This window comes from Miniopterus natalensis, chromosome 5, assembly GCF_054644295.1.
Source record: "Miniopterus natalensis isolate mMinNat1 chromosome 5, mMinNat1.hap1, whole genome shotgun sequence".
NCBI classification, from domain to species: Eukaryota; Metazoa; Chordata; class Mammalia; order Chiroptera; family Miniopteridae; genus Miniopterus; species Miniopterus natalensis.
This window is the reverse complement of record NC_142085.1, coordinates 54,019,284-54,036,865: the sequence shown is the minus strand read 5'-3', so window position 1 is coordinate 54,036,865 and position 17,582 is coordinate 54,019,284. Positions and strand designations below refer to the sequence as shown.

The following is a 17,582-nucleotide window of genomic DNA, read 5'->3' as shown; positions in this document are numbered from 1 at the left end:
ATTAATTTTGAATGATCAAAAGTTGCTAACTATTGCTACAAGGAGAGGAAAACCTCAACAGTGATCTCGGTCAGCATTTTGGAATCGTTGATAAATAAATAGCTACATAGTTCCTTGCTTCCCATTTTTTTGGTAAGGAATATGTTTGAGGAAACTACCTATAATTTAATTGAATATAGTTCAACTGTCACTAAAGTTAAATTGTCATAGTATCACTAAGTTACACCGTCATTTCAAACTAAATTGCTCTTGCTTATTTATTTTTGGCTGAAAGGAAATTACTTTCTTCTACTACATTTGCAGGCTAAAGAAAACTGCAGTGCAGCAGGGTTTTTTGTTGTTGTTTCTTCTGTTTTTACTTTTTAAATACTACTTCAGGGTTTTCCAATTTGAATGCAAATTTGAGAGGGTGGTTTTATGTTAATTTTCGTAGTTTTCACTGCTAGACAAAACAGTCAGAAATTTCATCGATTTCCTTAATGGTGGTATATTTTTCTTTTAAAGCATCAACATGCTCAAGTTACCTGAATACCCAAGTAAAGAAATACTCAAGGACAGACTTCTTGTGGCGCTACATTGCGGCAGCTATGGTTACACTATGGCCTAGTGAAGTCTGGGAAGCTCATCTGATGCACAGTTCAGAGTGGCAGCAGTAATTTAGGAAACTGTCAACAGAAAAGCAGCCTAAACGCAGCCCATAGGCAGGGCCTATGTTTAAATTTCATCAAGGATCAGGTTTTCTCCCCCGCCCCCTTTTCCCTTTTATGTTTTTTCCGTTTGTGATACACTTAGAAAATATAAAATCACAGTAATCTTCATTTTATAGAATGCTAATTGAAAGTAGTAGAAACTGTCCTTATTGATATTTCTTTAGTCTTATCCAAGATTGTGTTAAGGCAAAATCTTGTTCTACATTCCATCTCTGCTCTGTAACTGTCTTGTCAGAGGATGTCTTCTCTTTACTTTTTTGTATATTAAAATATATTAGGACATCCAACCTGGTATGTTCTATTGCATGTAAGGTGCCATTTATATTTTGGAAAACTATTGTATAGAATGGATTGAGATTGTGTATAAAGCCACAAATATGTATTTTCCCATATTGAATCTATATTGCAATGATGTTTTTTAGCTTTTTAATATTTTACTATATATGTAAAGTTCCAACTGATGTGACTAACAAACAGCTGATGAAATGGTATCTAATTTATATATTAAAGCTCACGCTATATTGTATGACTTATTTGCATTTTTCAGTGGTCAGTTTTCCATATCTATTGTGGTCTCAAAGTTTTTCTCATGCCTTACTTTATATCTTAGGTAAAACTAAAATAAAATATTTTATCATATTTTTTATTTTATCAGTGAGTTCTGATGACACATTTAAAGAAGTAATTGGATGTGGCAGATTATAATTAAATAGGTAATTTTTTCTTAAATTTGCTTTTTATGATTAAAATGTTGAGTTCTAGTAAAATATGCCTAATACAGAGCATTAGTTTTTAAATTTTAGAGTGATCTAATCAGTTTTTAGTTTGAAAAGACACACTTGAGACACAGCATATGTTTTCCAGGGAAGTAGGAACATGAACATATTTAGAAATGCTAATGGAGGAGTTTGTAATGTTTAGGACCTTGCATCTGGAAACTAAAAGTAGACTATCCAAAGGCATATCCATGGGTATGCATATCTGTGCATGTTTTCTCCTATGGGCAGCTGGTATATTTGCCACTGACAAATATAGACAATGTATGTGTCAATACAGACAAATATATATTGTGTGTATATGTACATAGACATATACATTGAAAGCTTTGCTAAGTATAAAGCTTCTCTGACGTGTTTTTTGGGCCTCTTTTGTTATTGTGTGTTGTTTTTTTTAATACTAAAACATCTCAACAGATGACATTAAAAACTAGGAATTCTTTAAAAATTACCATTAGCTCTAAAATTAAGAGTCATATGCTTTATTTATAATAAATGAAGCTGATAATTTTTAAATTTTGGTTTTGGTCATTGACTTCTGTCTTTTCAAATAAGTAACTGACTTTAATATTACACTGCTTATAATTTTCATGTTTACAAACAATTTCTGTTTTTTTGTTTTATGCTACAAACTTTTTCTTTTTTATTCAATTTATTGGGGTGACACTGGTTAACCAAAATTATACAAGTTTCATGTGCATAATTCATTGTATACTGTATGTGTGTTCACCACCCCGTCAAGTCCCTTTACCCCCCATAGCTGCCTCCACGCCCCCCAGCTATCACCACACTGTCATCCTTGTCCATGTGTTTTTTTCTTTTTTTTCAATCCCTCCACTTTCCTCCACTCAGCCACACCCCTCCTGACAGCTGTCAGCCTGCTCTCTATCCATGAGTCTGTCTCCAAATTTCTGTTTATAATTATGCAATCCATTGGTTTTGTCGGATTGGTCATTTTGCAAGTATTTATGTACAAGAGATAATAAAACATGAAAAATCTCATGATATTTTATCCATGAATATGACTTTTATATATAAATCTGGCAATTTAGGGTTTATTCTTTTACATTGTCTTTATTTTTTAAACTATGAGAATGTAGTTAATATGAAAAGGTTTTACGTGGATTAAAAATACTTTTTAAAAAATATATAGATTTCAGAGAGAGGAAAGGAGAAGGGGAGAGAGAGACAGAAGCATCAATGATGAGAGAGTCATTGATCAGCTGCCTCCTGCACGCCCCCAACTGGGGATTGAGCCCGCAACCCGGGCATGTGCCCTGACCTGTACTCGAACTGCGATTGCCTGGATCCTAGGCTGATGCTCAAGCGCTGAGCCACGCCCAGCCGGGCAAAAATACTCTTTAAACTAGAGGCAGCAAGTCTTTTTAATTTATTCCACAATTTCTTCTGCAAGTAGATGGATATGTTGAATGGAAGAGAGCATAGAACAATGAGAGATTTTCTTTCCCTTCGGGTAACAGAAGATTACACTAATAGGAAAATGACTTAAGTATTAAAACATGGTAATTCCATATAAGGAGGAAAACAGAAACACAGCATTCTAAAGTAATAAAAATATAAGTCAAGGGAGCATATTGTAGGAAGCTGATTAATGAAAACCTCTGGGCGAGAGTTGATTAAGTCATTCAAACAGATTGAGTGGATAGTGACCACACACTTAATAAAATCCATCTTCTAGTTCATCAAACAACAAAATGTAATCTAAGGAACTCCCAGCTTTAAAACAGTGTGTCGAATACAGCCTATTGCCATGTGGCGGGGAAGGGGGTGATGAAAGTTTTAAAGTGTGGGTCACAAGTTGGAGGTCCAGCAGATGATTCCCGGCTGGAGGAGGTAATCGAGAGGTCTCAACTGCCAGTTGACCTTAGAATTGAACCTGGGCAATCAGAGGCTCCTCACCCCCCCATCCTTGGAATGTATGTTCTACCCACCGTTCGCACAGTGGGAACCCTTTTCTTGGACACAGCCTTGAGACAGCAGCGTGTTCAGGCCATCTGTAAGGTATGTGTGCCTGGGCGCAGTTAAGGCATCTGTATAAACTTTTAGAATTTGGCAGGTGAGTGCAAACATCTACTTGTCTTGCCCTGGGCAGGTAGCTCAGTTGGTTTGAGCATTGGCCCGATATGCCAGGGTTGTGGGTTTGATCTCTGGTCAGGGCACATACAAGAAGGAACCAATGATGCATAAGTGGAACGAAATGATGTTTCTCTCTCTCTCAAAATCATTACATAAAATTAAAAAAAAAAGATCTACTCGTCTTGCAGCTGCCCAAGACAAGTCTCAAAACTGCCACCTGCCAATCTGGAGTGGTCTGCTCTTCTGTCTCTTCTTGCCCTTTGTGTACGTGAGCTAGTTGCAGATTTTACCGGGGAAGCTTCCAAGGTTGTGTACCAGCGTTCCCACTCACACATGTGTTTTGTTAGTCATGCCAGTTCTAAAATTTTAATGAGTTGTCAACACTTCAAAAAATCTGGAGATTTCATGCAGAAGTCCAGACTTTTGGCTTTTTAGAAATCAGACAATCCAACAACATTGAGCATAGACTCCTAGAAGGCATTATTAATGCGCTGGGCTTGAGTAGAAGCTGCTGCTTTCAGTGACTGAATATGCTCTCCAGTTTGTCATTTTCTTACCCTAACTGCTTCACTAATTTGTTTTACCTTTCTGGCCATTGACGGTATCGGAGTTTGCTTTTAAAAATCTATGTTGATCAGAAATGTTCCCCTGGAGTGTTAATTGGTACATATACTTAGGAAGGCAGTTTGACAATATCATATTTTAAAAATGGACACACACTCTTTGACTCAACAATTAGACGTCTGAGAATTTATTTTACAACATACTTGTTCACATACATAAAGATATTTGTACAAGAAGAATGTCACTGAAGCCTTGTTTGTCATGGAGAAAAACTGGAAATAATTTAAATGTCTATCAGGAAGAGGTTGCCAATAAATTGTGTTACAATGCAATAGAATATTAGTATTTATAAAGAATACATAGATCTATACATACTGATGTGTAAATGTTTCTAAGGTGTGTTAGGTGAAATAAGGTGTATAGAAGAGCGATTAGTGTGTAAATACGAAATACACAGGGTTATATTCAAGAAGAAGTTTGGGGCCAGAGACTATTGCTATCTATGTCTAGGAAAGCATTATAAAATGAGATAAAGATTTTTTTTCCCCACTGTATAACCTTTTTTCCCGTTTGTCTAAATCACAAGCCTGTGTTATTTGGTATATGACATATATAAATATACAGAAATGGCCAGTATCTTTAATCAAGGGAAACAAGTATAGGTATTAGTATCAGTAATAGGTATTGACTTTATAAAATGCAGTAGAGTGGTAATAGCAATATTTTCATAATCACAGAACTTATTTTATAATATGGTTAATTTAAAATCAGTTGTCTAGTTAAACTCTATTGCAAACAAAGTGAAAAAAGGAATGCTCTCTTGCCCACGAAGCTCTATTTCTACATTGCCTGATAATTAGCACTGTTTATGGCTCCTACAATTCTACTAATTAGAGATTTATTTGAATTTGCACTTTCCCCCCAATTTTCCTTTTTTTTCCCCCCTAAATAACAAAAGTACTTATTTAATATGGGAAAATCTGGTAAGTATGGATTTGTGTACTAACTAGAAAAAAGCAATGTTAGAATTCTCCCCAATCATAGTCTTTCCTTCTAGTCTTTCTCAATGCATTTTTTTCATAGCTGAGTTCATAAAGAACACGGCATTTAGTATCTTCCTTACTTATTCAGCATTGTCTTTTAAACATTTCCCATGTCATTACAGCTTATTTGTAAATATTTTTTTAGCAGTGGCATAGTCTATTCTATGTATGCATCATAACTTACTTGACCATGTCTAAAATTTTTAACACTTAGATTTTTAATATTTTTGCTTTTATTAATAACAGGCAGTCTTTTTTAACACTAGCTATAGTCTAGGAGTGGTAACATTTTCTGGATTGTTTGTCGAAATGTTCATCAGTTGCTTCGTGGTTGTGGAATTACTATTGGAAGAATGCTCAAGGAAGGGCTGTTGGAATACAGAGTCCTTTTTGGTAGGTCGGACCAGGTAGGCTTGTTCCAGCAGCCCTGTCAGAGTGTAAAAGGGTTAGAAAGTGAGGGAGAAGGTGTCACAAGGGTAAATTAGTTTTGATAATTACTTTCAGTCTTTCCCCCAAAGAACAGGGGAGAAAACTCACTTTTTACATGTCACAGCCCCATTCTCAGAACCCAGAGCTCAAGCATTTGTTACTATGTTCATAGTTTAGCTACATCAGGGTCGCTTATGCTCTTCTGGGTTAAACAAGGAACCCCTAGCCTCCATTTATAGTTTCCCAAAAATGGATTTATAAGCTTTTGGAATGTAACCTTTTTTTGTCAATTGGACAATATAACAGCTGTCTTTGAATGAGTAGGTATTTAGCTAATATTAAAATTTTGGTTATTTTCACCATAATTTTGGTGTATCAGTGTAAATCAGTAGTCATGATTTTTTTTTTTCTCATGTGAAACATGCTTCTCTGTTCTTTTGCACTTCCACAATTGTTAGTCAACAAAATTTACTTTTAAGGTTAACAATGCTAATAGAAGTCCCAATTGTACAGTTTGGTTTAAGCTATTTTAACGTGGACAGATTTTTGTTAAATGTCCTTTTTGAAATTCATAGGTCCTAAGTTACGGTCACTTGCCTATCCATTTGGTGCAATTTCGCACAAATTAATTTATAATTAGCCCTTTAATTTTACAGATCAGAAAACTGGAGACCACTGAGGTGATATCTTGCTTAAGGTTTCAGGGCTCCTTAACCAAACTAGAATTTAGAACCTTGATTTTCTGATTCTTAGTCCATGAGGGTTTCTTTTACTCCACGCTGTCTCTTTATGACATAACTGCATTATAAAAAAGACTCTTGTAGAAAAACACCTGCAGCCTATTAACAGTCATGTACGATAAGCCTTTTGGGAAACTATAACTTAATAAGCTGATAGTTAAGAGTGATTAATAGGACTATATTTCTTCTTTCCCACTGTGCAACAATAAGCTAGGGTGGGCATTTTACCATCTCAAAATGAAAAAGAACAGATGTATTGTCAGATCATAGATCATGGGTAGTCATTAACTTTTATTATCTTTATAAAAATGTTCAATTTTAAGCATACTTGGTGCTTGCTTGGAAATACGTTGTGCATCTAATGTTGCAAAACCATTAAAACCATAAACAATGTCGTGACTATTAACTATGCTTGTGTGAGTGAATGGAGTCTCAGTGCAGTGGAGGGGAAGTAGTCTTATGTGGTGCTGGGTATCCAGTTAGTGGAGAGAACTTCAAATCAATTCAACAAATTCCCTTAAATGCCTTCTATATATTCAACACTGGTTTAGGGACTGTGGCCGAGTCCCTACCCTCAAAGGAAATGAAATTCATTTGGGCAGATGGAAGACATATTTGAAACAGGTTTTAAAATTTTGCAGTATAGCATATGATTAAATATAAAAACCAGCTGCAAAAGTGTATTAGTGTATGGGAAAGAAGGTTTTAATAGAAACCGAATGCCCAAGGCAGCTTCCAATATTTGACCTAATTGAATCATTAAATTGCCTTCTATATTTCAAGACTAATAGACTGATCAACCTGTTGACTGAACAAATAACTGAAAAGGTTAAAAATGATAAGCTTACAGTAAAATAAGGCTAATGTGTGGCAGTCATTGAGTTCTCAAATTTTTAATGAGTGAATTATTAGCTTGCTTAGTGCTGGGTTCTGGTCATTCCTCAAGAATTCTGATCTGGTAGTTTCTGTTTGGAGACTGTTCACATACCAACCGTATCTGAGGGAGGCTCTCCATTTTTCTCCGAAGAGTGGCAATATCTCATTCTTTTTGAACAGCTTATTGTAGGAGTGGGTAGGAGTGCTTAAAGTGGTGTCTGTCGACCCATGAACCAAGAGGTCAGGGTTCAACTCCCAGTCAGGGCACATGCCCGGGTTGCGGGCTGGATCCCTAGTAGGGGCGTGCAGGAGGCAGCCGATCAATGACTCTCTCGTTGATGTTTCTCTCTCTCCCTCTCACTCAATTGCATTAGGAACTTTAGAGGAGCTGGCATCTCAGAATTGTCCACCAAAAGGGTGAAATATGAGAGCGTTTATGTTACACCGTCAGTCAAAGGTTGCCCCAGGGAGGGCACCTTCCCTCTACTTCCAGGTATGCGTGCCTGAGTGTCTGCCTGGTTTCTGAATACATCTTGATATCAGAGAAGCGCAGATCCAGAAGGCAAGAAATAAGCGGTACAGTTGAAGGAAACACTACGTTACACCCGTCACTCTCTGTTGCATAATTGCACTATTCAGTGTCATTCGGAGTGTGATTCTCATGCTTATAATTTCTGCTGGCTCTACGCTCTACACTCAAGCACAGTGGTAATTTGCTTTTTTGATATTTTATGCTGAGCTTTTATTCTTTGGTAGTTTATCTGTGGGGATTCTTTGATAACTGATGTTAAGGTTTTCGCCCCGTTAGGGTAGGGTTCCTTCTGAGTCTGCCAGGCATCTAAGTGTACTACCAACCCAGAATCATTCACCGTATTCTTAACCTAAAGTTTCTCTGGTACCACTCTAGTAGTGGGAATTTATACTAGAAACCCATGTGAAGGTCTGTTTTGTGGTTTGGAATTCTTAGGAGAGTTTTTTTCCCCTCCTCTACTAGCACGAGGGATTAAGATACTAGTTTTTCTAATTATTCCTAATGTACAAAGTGGATCTGTGGGTCATGAGGTCTCCAATTAGACTTTCACCCCAGCCAAGCCCTGGACTTTGACTTGTTCTCCATGTGCAGTGACCCTATGAAAATCAAAGATCAGGGTCACCAGGATCAGTGACTATCAGTACAAACTGACTTCATGGTTCAGCTCACCTCTCTGGGTAATTAAAAAAATTTTTTTTCTTATTGATTTCAGAGAAAGGAAGAGAGAAGGATTGATGTGAGAAAGAAATTTCGATCAGTTGCCTCCCACATGGGGGATCGAATCCTCAACCTGGGTATGTGCCTTAACTGGGAATCAAACCCGCCACCTTTCGGTGTATGGGACTATGCTCCAACCAACTGATCAACACCAGCCAAGGGCTCTCTGGGTAATGTTTATGTAATTTTAGGTACATCAGTTTTCCTTCCCTACTTATTAGCATGTTTAGAAAAGTTTTTTTTCCTTTTAATTTTATGCATCAATTTGGGGTGATTTCAATGGGAGAGCCAGTCAGACTATCTAGGCTGCAATATTGCCTGAAAGGGAAATATTCATTATTGCTTTTAAGTCAGAAGTAGTAATACAATTTCTAATAATTCAGGGAGCTTCCAAATTCATTACTGCCAAACAATAATCAGCGCATGTTGGAGAATGTTTGCCTAGGTTGGAATCTAGGTTCTAGCATTTACTAGTTCTGTGGTCACAGGTAAGTATATCAACCTCCTGTTGCCTCAGTTCTCTCATCAGAACAACAGTACCTGTTTCATAGGGTTGTCATGAGAATTTAATAAATTAATATACGTAAAGCACTTAGAATGGTGAAAAATATTAAGTGCTTAATATGTATTAGCTATTATTATTACTGTTATTTCAAACTTAACCTTCTAGCCAATTTATGCTTTCCCAATTGCCCTTTGATTGAGTTGAGTGTTATTATTTCTCTTAAAGCTCTCCTCCAACTGTTAATAAGAGGAAGTCTTTCTCCAAGATTACTTGTTCATCTCTTAGGGAGAATTCTCGGCCCCACCACCCACCATCCCCGCACGCTGTTGCCGCCTCCCTTATCTGCTGTTTCTTTATCCGAAGTGTGGTAGGGTTCACTTCGGGGGCAGGACTCGCAACGCTGCTATCCCACCCTACTCCACCGACCCTTGTAATCCTAACACTAGGGCAATAACAAGCTTCAGTAACAAGATTTACAGCACTGGGAAGGCCTCAGAATATGAAACCATCAAATCTAGGTTTGAGTCTCAGTTCTGTGACTAATGATGTGAATGATGCTTCTTCCATCTCTACTGACCTTTGTGTTGCAATAATTAAACTAAGATAATGTACTTAAAGATCTTGCTAACTATAAAGCCCCACATTGGTATGGGCATTATTAAGAGTTTAACAGCTAGGTGGTATTAAAAAAACAAAAAAACATTTACATTTGAAGGAATCAAGCGCACTGTTGATAAATGCTTGTGAGGACAGTGGGTTATGTGACATGAAGCCTAGTTGATGTAACATCATTAGACATGAATTGACATCACCACACACAACAGTGTGCTTTCTCCACCAGACTAAATGCAGTGATCATCAACTTATGCACGAGAGGCCAGAGTTTGTGGGTCAACACGGAGTTCAGCTGTATGTACTTATTCCTCTAAGTACTTGTGACACACTGTGTCGAGAGTTCAGTGGCTGAATTTCATACAGGGCAGTGTGATTCATCGGGATTATTAGGATCCTCCTGGAGTGACTTCCCTGAGTTGATTGCCTTTGACAGATCAGTTTGCTTAGATTAAAAAGCAATTGCTGCTGTCTAGTCAAATTTAAACACTTTGGCTAGAAGAAGCTGAACTCTAACTCTGTCCAGTCTATAGAAACACCTTGATGTGAAAATTACATCGAATGTAGTGAAGGGAAAACTGAGTTAGCAATACTCCGGGCTATGGTTTTGTAATAACATGAAGGAGCGTAAATGCCAAACAAAAGTGACCCCAGGCATATGTGAGGGAGGGAAGAGTATATTGCTTTTAATAGCAACTTTATCTGTGCCCAGCGTACTGCTAAGTCAGTAACAATGTTTGAAGTCCCAGTGGGCTCCACAGTCATACAACACTGACCACCACTGGAACTGGAGTAGAAAGGATCTGTCTTCTGAGCTGAACAATGGGAAGTGTTTTGGAATGTCAGTATCTCCTTCCCCCTTTCACAATGGGCCTAGGAATTTAATAGAAGAAACAATAGTATCAAGGGGACTGAAATAGAGGTATGCTAAAGTTTAAATAATCTTAAAAAAATGAATGAAATATCTGATTTAAGTGAAATTTAAGCCTAATGCCTGAAATTACATTCCCAGCCTGCATGAGCTATAGATAAAATGGAGGTGAGGTGACATTAAGCTGACATTCAACTTATCTCTGGTGGGTCAGCACACAGAGTATTGAAACTAGTATGAGTCAGGGAAGGTCTCATACATACCCTCCCTTTCATCACAGCTTCCTTTTATATTTAGGCTCCTAGGTCTCTTTGAACTGGGAGGTTGACTCGGATGTTTAAAGTAGAGGAGATGAGAAGCCTGGCTTAATGAGCTCCTCCCTTCTTTCTTGGGAGTAGAAGCCCTCTGAAAGTATAATCCTTACATGGACATGACACATCGATTGGTTGCCTCCTGCACACCTACCAGGGCCACGGATCAAGCCTGCAACTGAGGTATGTGCCCTTGACTGGAACTGAACCTGAGACTCTTCAGTCCATAGGCTGAAGCTCTAACCACTGAGCATACCAGCTAGGGCTATACAGTTTTAGTGAATTTGTAGTGAATGTTTTTTTTTAATCAAAAAGCATTTTTACCACCTGGCTGGGGTGGCTCAGCAGCTGAGCATTGAATGAGCCAGGAGATGGCGGTTCGATTCCCTGTCAGGGCATATGCCTCAGTTGCGGGCTCCATCCTCAGCTGGGGGCCTGCAGGAGGCAACCCATCAATGACTCTCATCATTGATGTTTCTATCTCTCTCTCTCTTCCTCTCCCTTCCTCTCTCTGAAATCAATAGAAACATATTTTTTAAAAAAGCATTTTTACTATGCTCATCTATTAGTGTATTATATTGTGCAACCCTCCTGATGATCTAAGTTTAGACCATTTTCATCATCCAAAAGAAACCCAGGCACTTATTAGTAGTCTGTCCAGCAGAACACTGAGTACCAGTAATCAATGCCAGGGGAAGACTCCAAATACATGGAGCATATAGCAAATACCATGGCACTGCCAGCCATCAGGAATAGAAGTCCACATACTTCTGCCCACTGTTCCTTCACATCAGAGTCACCAAGGAAAACACAACCATCAAGCACCGGATGGAGCAATGCTTCTACTCACATAGAGAAGAGACAGAGCAAGCTCAGCTCTAATACTAGCATCAGTCAATCATGGCTGGTGGGCGCCCCAGGCAGCTGACAGGGCAATTGGCCTACACGCATCCCTCTGGTGCCAGAGCAGAAGGACCTCAACCCCTCCTCTGTGGAGTCTGAAATGCTGACAGCTGGGGGTGTAGCAGAAGGCCACTGACATGCACTTAAGCAGCACAAAGGAGCACTCATTAAGTCTGAAACAGGAAAAGAGACTTCACACGAGGTGATACACCGGCACAGGCTGTGTGGGCTCTTCACCTCTCCGTAAGGAAGTGAGGGTCCCAGGGGGTTGAGAAACTGCACATGAGAGCCGTCTCCAAACTAACTTTTTTGTCTGTATAAATAAAAACGTTTTAAATTGGAAAACTGCAGTACACATGGGAAAGCGAGGGTGGGGCCTCCCTTCTTGGTGAGGAAATTGCTAAGGGGTCGGTGGGGTAGCCCCAGTGGCTCTGGTGGGCGGAGCAGAGACCTGCGGCCAAGAACGCAGCTGGGCCCCAGTTCTGGCTTGGACGCCCTCCCGGTGTCGGTGGCGTGGGTAGGATGGAGATATTCGAGGGCGCATGGCCGGCACCAGGACAAGCCTCCGGGGTCGAGGACTTGCGCAGGCACAGCACTGGGTCGACGACCTTGGTACCGAACTGGATGGGCAGGAAGACCTCGGCACCTGGCCACCCCCCGGGGAGGGCGGCACGTCTGCGGCCGCTCAGCGCTTCCCCAAGGCCCGGAAGAGCCGCGGGCGTCCTCTAGGAACAGGCGCCTCCGAGTGGGGGCGCTGTGCTCCGTGTGCAGGATGTCGTGGCAGACAGACCCCTGGGGTAGGGACGCAGAGGCTGTGCAGCTGGAGGCCGACCATCCACACTCTTTCCTGCGGGTGACTTGGCCTCTTTCTCCGGCTGCCGCCGCTGCGGGGGCTGTAAGCGGGGGCTCAGGGGCTGCCGGTGTCCCGCTGGTGTCGTCGTCGGCGGGCTGCTCAGCGGCTCCTAGGTCCCAGCCCGCCGGGCGCTCGCGGGCCTCGGGGCCTCGGCGGGGCGGGCAGCACCGCCCGCTGTGCCGGGGGTCCCGCCCCCAGGAGATCTCGCGGGAGCGCGTGGCGCCGACGGGAGTTGGAGGCGCTCGGCGCTCGCCGCGTGGTTGCGCCGCGGGGCTGTGGGCTCCGTCTCGCCGCCGCTGCCCTCCGCGTCCGCCTCCCGGTTCAGGCCGGGCCGGGGGCAGCCGCCTCGCCAGCTCCTGCCCCCGCCGCGGCCTCAGCGCCGCCCGGACGTGGCTCACCCGCGCCTCTGGTGTGTCGCGCCCGCTGCGAGGCTCCCGCGTGGCCGTCCTGGGGCCCTCGGGCCGGCCGTCCGCCCCCCTCACTGCGGGGCTTGAACAGGAAGTGTCCCCGGTGCGCGACTGTGCTGTGGTCCAGCCAGAGCCCCGCACGGCCGCCGTGGCGGGAGGAGCCCCTGGACTGCGCGGGCCCTGGCTCCGGGCTGGGGCCTGGGGGTCTCGGAGGCGCTCGCGGCGCCCGCTTCTCCTGCTGGGCGCGGGTGAGCTCCATCTGTCTTTGCAGCTGGGCCGGGGACTGCCCCGCTTTTGCGGGGCTGGGTGGTAGAAGCTTTTGAGGTTGACAGCGTTGTACAGGGTGAAGCCCCGGAGGCCCACAGGGCAGAGGCCTGGGGTTCGGCCCTGAAGGTCAGGACGCCGTGGCCGGGAGGACTTGCCTGCGGGAGGAGCAGCAGCAGCCGCCGCCCGGGAGCACGCGGCCTCCTCACCCGCAGCGGGCAGTCCTGGTCCCTGTGCAGCGTCTCCTTGAGGTCATAGTAGCCTTTTCACTAAGCGCAGGAGGCTGAAAAGCTGGATGAGTCATCAGAAGTTGCTCTGCATTTGCTCCATGAAGATGTAGGACAGGAGCAAGAGCATGTTGTTAGAGATGACGACGGTGACGTTGTAGAGAACGCTGCAGTCCCACGGCATGAGGTGGGTACCCGTGTCCGTCTGCAGCAGGGTCGTGCCAAAAAGCAGCAGGTAGATGCAGGCCAGCAGGTATCCCAGCCTGAAGATGCTGATGTGGATGGCTCCCTTGAAGGATACCGCCACTTTTTAGAAGACGTCTCAAATGGTGTCCACCTTCAGCACGTCAAGGTAGGACCCTCTGTGAGTGCAGTTGGGCTCCCCTGTGCCCCAGGCTCCAGGTAGTCAGTGCTGATGCTTGTCACACAGTGTCACTCTTTAGTACCCTTGGCGGAGAGCACCTGCCACTGCTGAAAGGCTCAGAGCGGCAGAGGAAGTTACTGATGAGGTTGGTGGAGTTGGAGGCCCTGAAAAGTAAGGTAGATACAACCACTTGATGAGTGTGGAGTTCTGACAAATACCACCATGCCACTTTTTAGAAGAGGAGAGGCATGAAGAGCTGGTGGAAATAGCACAGCTATAGGATGCAAGCTAGCAGGAAGGAGCCAGGGATGAAGATGCTGGAGAAGAGCTCAGACACGCTGAACTGCTGCAGGCCCAGGTCCCCCAGCTGCCCATCAGTGAAGTGCATCAGATTATATCAGTACATGGGGGAAGTCCTAGAACTGAAAGGTATAGCTGGCAGTGAGCACCATCCTAGTGTAGGCCATCACCAGCCACCAGAACGGAATACCTTGAGCAGCTTCCCCCACAGGCTGTAGGAAGAGGGTGAGGCAGAGCAGGAAGAGGAGCATGTCGACAATCTTGCAGACGAAGAGGCTGCAGTGAAGTTGACTTCCAAGAACATTCCAGCACACATGTAGATTGAGTACTTGGCCTGGACACCTATAACTGGCTCCCCTAGGCTCCAGAGCAGCAGCTGCATCAGTGTCTGCCACCGTCACCTCCATCAGTGCAGCAGGGGCCTTTGCCTTCTTCAGCAACTTCTCCTTGACTAACTGGTGTAACAGGAGCCAGGTCAAAATGTACAGAAACATGGCACTGAGGTCTAGGCAGGGGTAGTGGGTGTGCTCCAGCTCCAGGTGGTGCAGACTGATGGAGCCCAGGGAGGTGGGCAGCTGGGGATGCAGGTCCATGGCCTACTTGTAGCACAGGCCATGTAACACCAGCCTGTAGAGCAGGACGAAGCGTGAGCAGGGCATGGCCAGCTGGTGGCAGTTGCACAGAGGGAAGATGGAACAGCAGAACAGCAGCCAGCCAGCTGTGGTAGGTGATGGTGCACGCTGTCATGGCGGTCAGGGCACATGCATAGCTCTAGTCCATGAGGACTTGGCCCAGGCCCTGGTGTGACGTCTGTTTTGGTTTAGCCAGCCTGAGGCGCAGCGCCACTGTTGGACAGGACTTTGGCCAATCAGGTTGTGTACTTACTGGTCTCTGGATCAGGCACTGTGGGTGTAGGTGTCATGTGCTGGGCGGCCCTTTCCTCCTTGGAGCAGCAGACGTGGCTGGCCCTGGGGCCACTGGTCCACCTTGGTCAGCATCACCTCCCACTCCTCCTAGCCACCTCTTTCCTATGTTCTGAGGAGTGAGATTCAGAAGCTCAACTGTAAGACCTGTGAGGTCTTGGAAGAGGTCTTCCAGAGTCTGCAATTCAAAGTCACGTATCTGGAGGAGACGAACCTGGAAGAAGCAGACTATGAGTCACCTCCCCTTTCCCCCACATCTCCCTCAGCAAGCACTTTGGCACCGAAGGCCAGCTGCCCAGGACTGGGGTAGGTACACCTGTCAAATGCTAATGTAGGTGTCGGAAAGTGAGCTCCGAAAGGACAGAAACCTCTCATGAAGCAGAAGGGCTCCCTTGATCTTCATTCTCTGCATATGAATACAGACAGTGAAAGCAGGGCCTCAGGTCCTTGTTACCTTTTGGATTTGAAGCAGGAGGTGTCAGAAATGTTACCACAGGGATAAGTGTCTTGTTCAGGGATAAGCAGTCACGTGTTCATAGTGAGGTTGCTTCATGATTCTTCCATGTCATTCTTACTATCACTGTGAAGCAGAATTCACCAAGCATTGGATTGTTCACCCACTAATAAGGAATGTGAGTTGGGATTAGATCGTGGTGAGAGACAGGTTAGTTTTACCCTACTGATGATGTGTTGGTGCTCTGGTAACCCTGCTCAGTACAAGAGGAAACACCCTGTCATTTTAAATAATCACAACTCTGGAATTCACTTTAAGTTCAGAGAAGTGTTCTGAACTTCACACTTATGAATTCTATTTTGTTAATGCTATCAAAATGAAAAGTTTAACAACACACTACAGTCATGTTTAGATACTCAGAATTTTGTTCCTAGAAGGAGTTTGGAGGTTATCTGGCCCAGGGATTAAGCAGCAGCTACTCAGTGCCAATTGATTATTGCCAGATTGGAAGGAGGGCTCAGTGATGCTGGATCTTCCGACTTAAAAACAACAACAAAAAGAAATTTGGATAGTTATGGAAAATCTTCAAAAATTTAAAAGGTAGCAATGAATTCAAAACTTTTAAAACTCTTTTAAGGTCATGTCCCTGCTCTTTTAGTTTATTTGCATCCTGCTTTGTCCAGAGCATGCTGTGGATTGGTGATGTTGTTGAAGAGTTTAGTTAAAGGAATTCTAGGAGATTGTAGGTTTTGCTAGATCTTAAGACTGACACAGATGAGAAAAATGTTATTAGCTTCAGCCTTTTAATATAAATATTGACTGTTTGGAAGCAGATGGGCATTAAGAAGTCATGTCAGTGAACTTTCTTCCCTCCTTAAGCTTTCACACCTAATTAACTAGTCATTTATAAAGTTGGATCTTCAAAGACACTTTATGTTAGCTCTGGGAGTTGTCCTTTCTGCTCAGCTAGAACTTAATAAAATGCTTTAAAATCAAGCATCTACTCTCCTATTCAGCTCAAGTTCTAAGGATTGGTATCTTTTGGAAGTGAGGCTCTCATAAAGAAGCATCTTGGGCAATTTGAAATTCAAGGAGAATGGCCTGGGAAAGTTGCCCGTGGAAAATACAGCGCCGTCACTCAAAGCAAAGCTCTCAATATAACTAAAGCTGTACTTGGGAGGGACTAAAGATACGTTTTAAAAATTGAGAATGGGTGCCATTCAGGGGGAGATAGAAATAGAATATTTCTTGTGATCTTTTCTCGTTGGTTGACTTGGGGATTTTATTTCTCCATTCCAAAAAAGAGCCAATTAAACATTCTGCTCCCTGAAATACTTTGAGCTCTTTCCAGGTGACTGCCACAGTCTTTAGGTTTCCTGATACCTTTCTTAAGATTTCCTTCCTGAGAAACTGTCTCATGGAGGAAGAATGAAGCCTCTGGTTAATCCTGATTTTCTGGTGTGTGGTTGATCAATCTTTTCAGATCTCAGGAAAAGTCAAGGTGAGGTAGGCTCCTAACACTTCTCTTTTCTGCCTATAAATATTTAGAATTAGAAGCCTTTGAACCAACACAACTGGATGTGAGGCTATCCTTTTAAAATGGGACCACTTAATGGTAAAAATGAAAATCTTGAACACTCAGCCCACGAGAATGCCTGATGCTAGAGAACTCTAATAAATGCAGTATAAGAATCTTTCTTCTGAAAGATGGAAGTACTTTTGTGCCCTTTTTGTGACTTCTTTTTCTTACTCCGTTTAGATAAGATAGATTTTTTCCCCTTTCATGAATAGCAATTGAAGTATAGTTTTTATATACCAGTGGCAGATGGACTTAGCTTAAAATTGAGACTGCCCTGAACTGGCTTTCAAGATCACAAATTAATTCCATGGAGAGCCCCACCAAATGGCACTAAATGGAGCATGGTGTAAATGCTTAAAATGTACATCACACTTGCTGAGGTGGCTGGCCTTTCTGATAAAAGGTGAGTCTAGAGGCTACACATGTGGTGGCGGTTTATGCAAAATTCAGTGTCAAATTGCAGCATATAGAAAAATAATGACCGTCCTTCCCTCTGCTGCCATTCCTCCCAGGAGCATATTATCA

General features: G+C 43.0%; 1 protein-coding gene and 1 pseudogene across 5 annotated transcripts in view; one reads left to right on the top strand and one right to left on the bottom strand.

Moving 5' to 3' along the window:
• HACE1 (HECT domain and ankyrin repeat containing E3 ubiquitin protein ligase 1) overlaps positions 1 to 2,498 on the top strand; it is an 87,375-nt gene extending 84,877 nt beyond the window's left edge. For all 5 annotated transcript variants that reach the window (XM_087817532.1, XM_087817531.1, XM_087817530.1 and 2 more), the window contains one exon: positions 505 to 2,498. In XM_087817532.1, the coding sequence (XP_087673658.1) occupies positions 505 to 607 (103 nt within the window). In that variant the 3' untranslated portion in view covers positions 608 to 2,498. The remainder of the gene's footprint in view (positions 1 to 504) is intronic.
• Positions 2,499 to 5,456: 2,958 nt separating this feature from the next.
• LOC148093100 (piezo-type mechanosensitive ion channel component 1-like) lies at positions 5,457 to 14,881 on the bottom strand (annotated as a pseudogene).
• Positions 14,882 to 17,582: the final 2,701 nt, after the last annotated feature.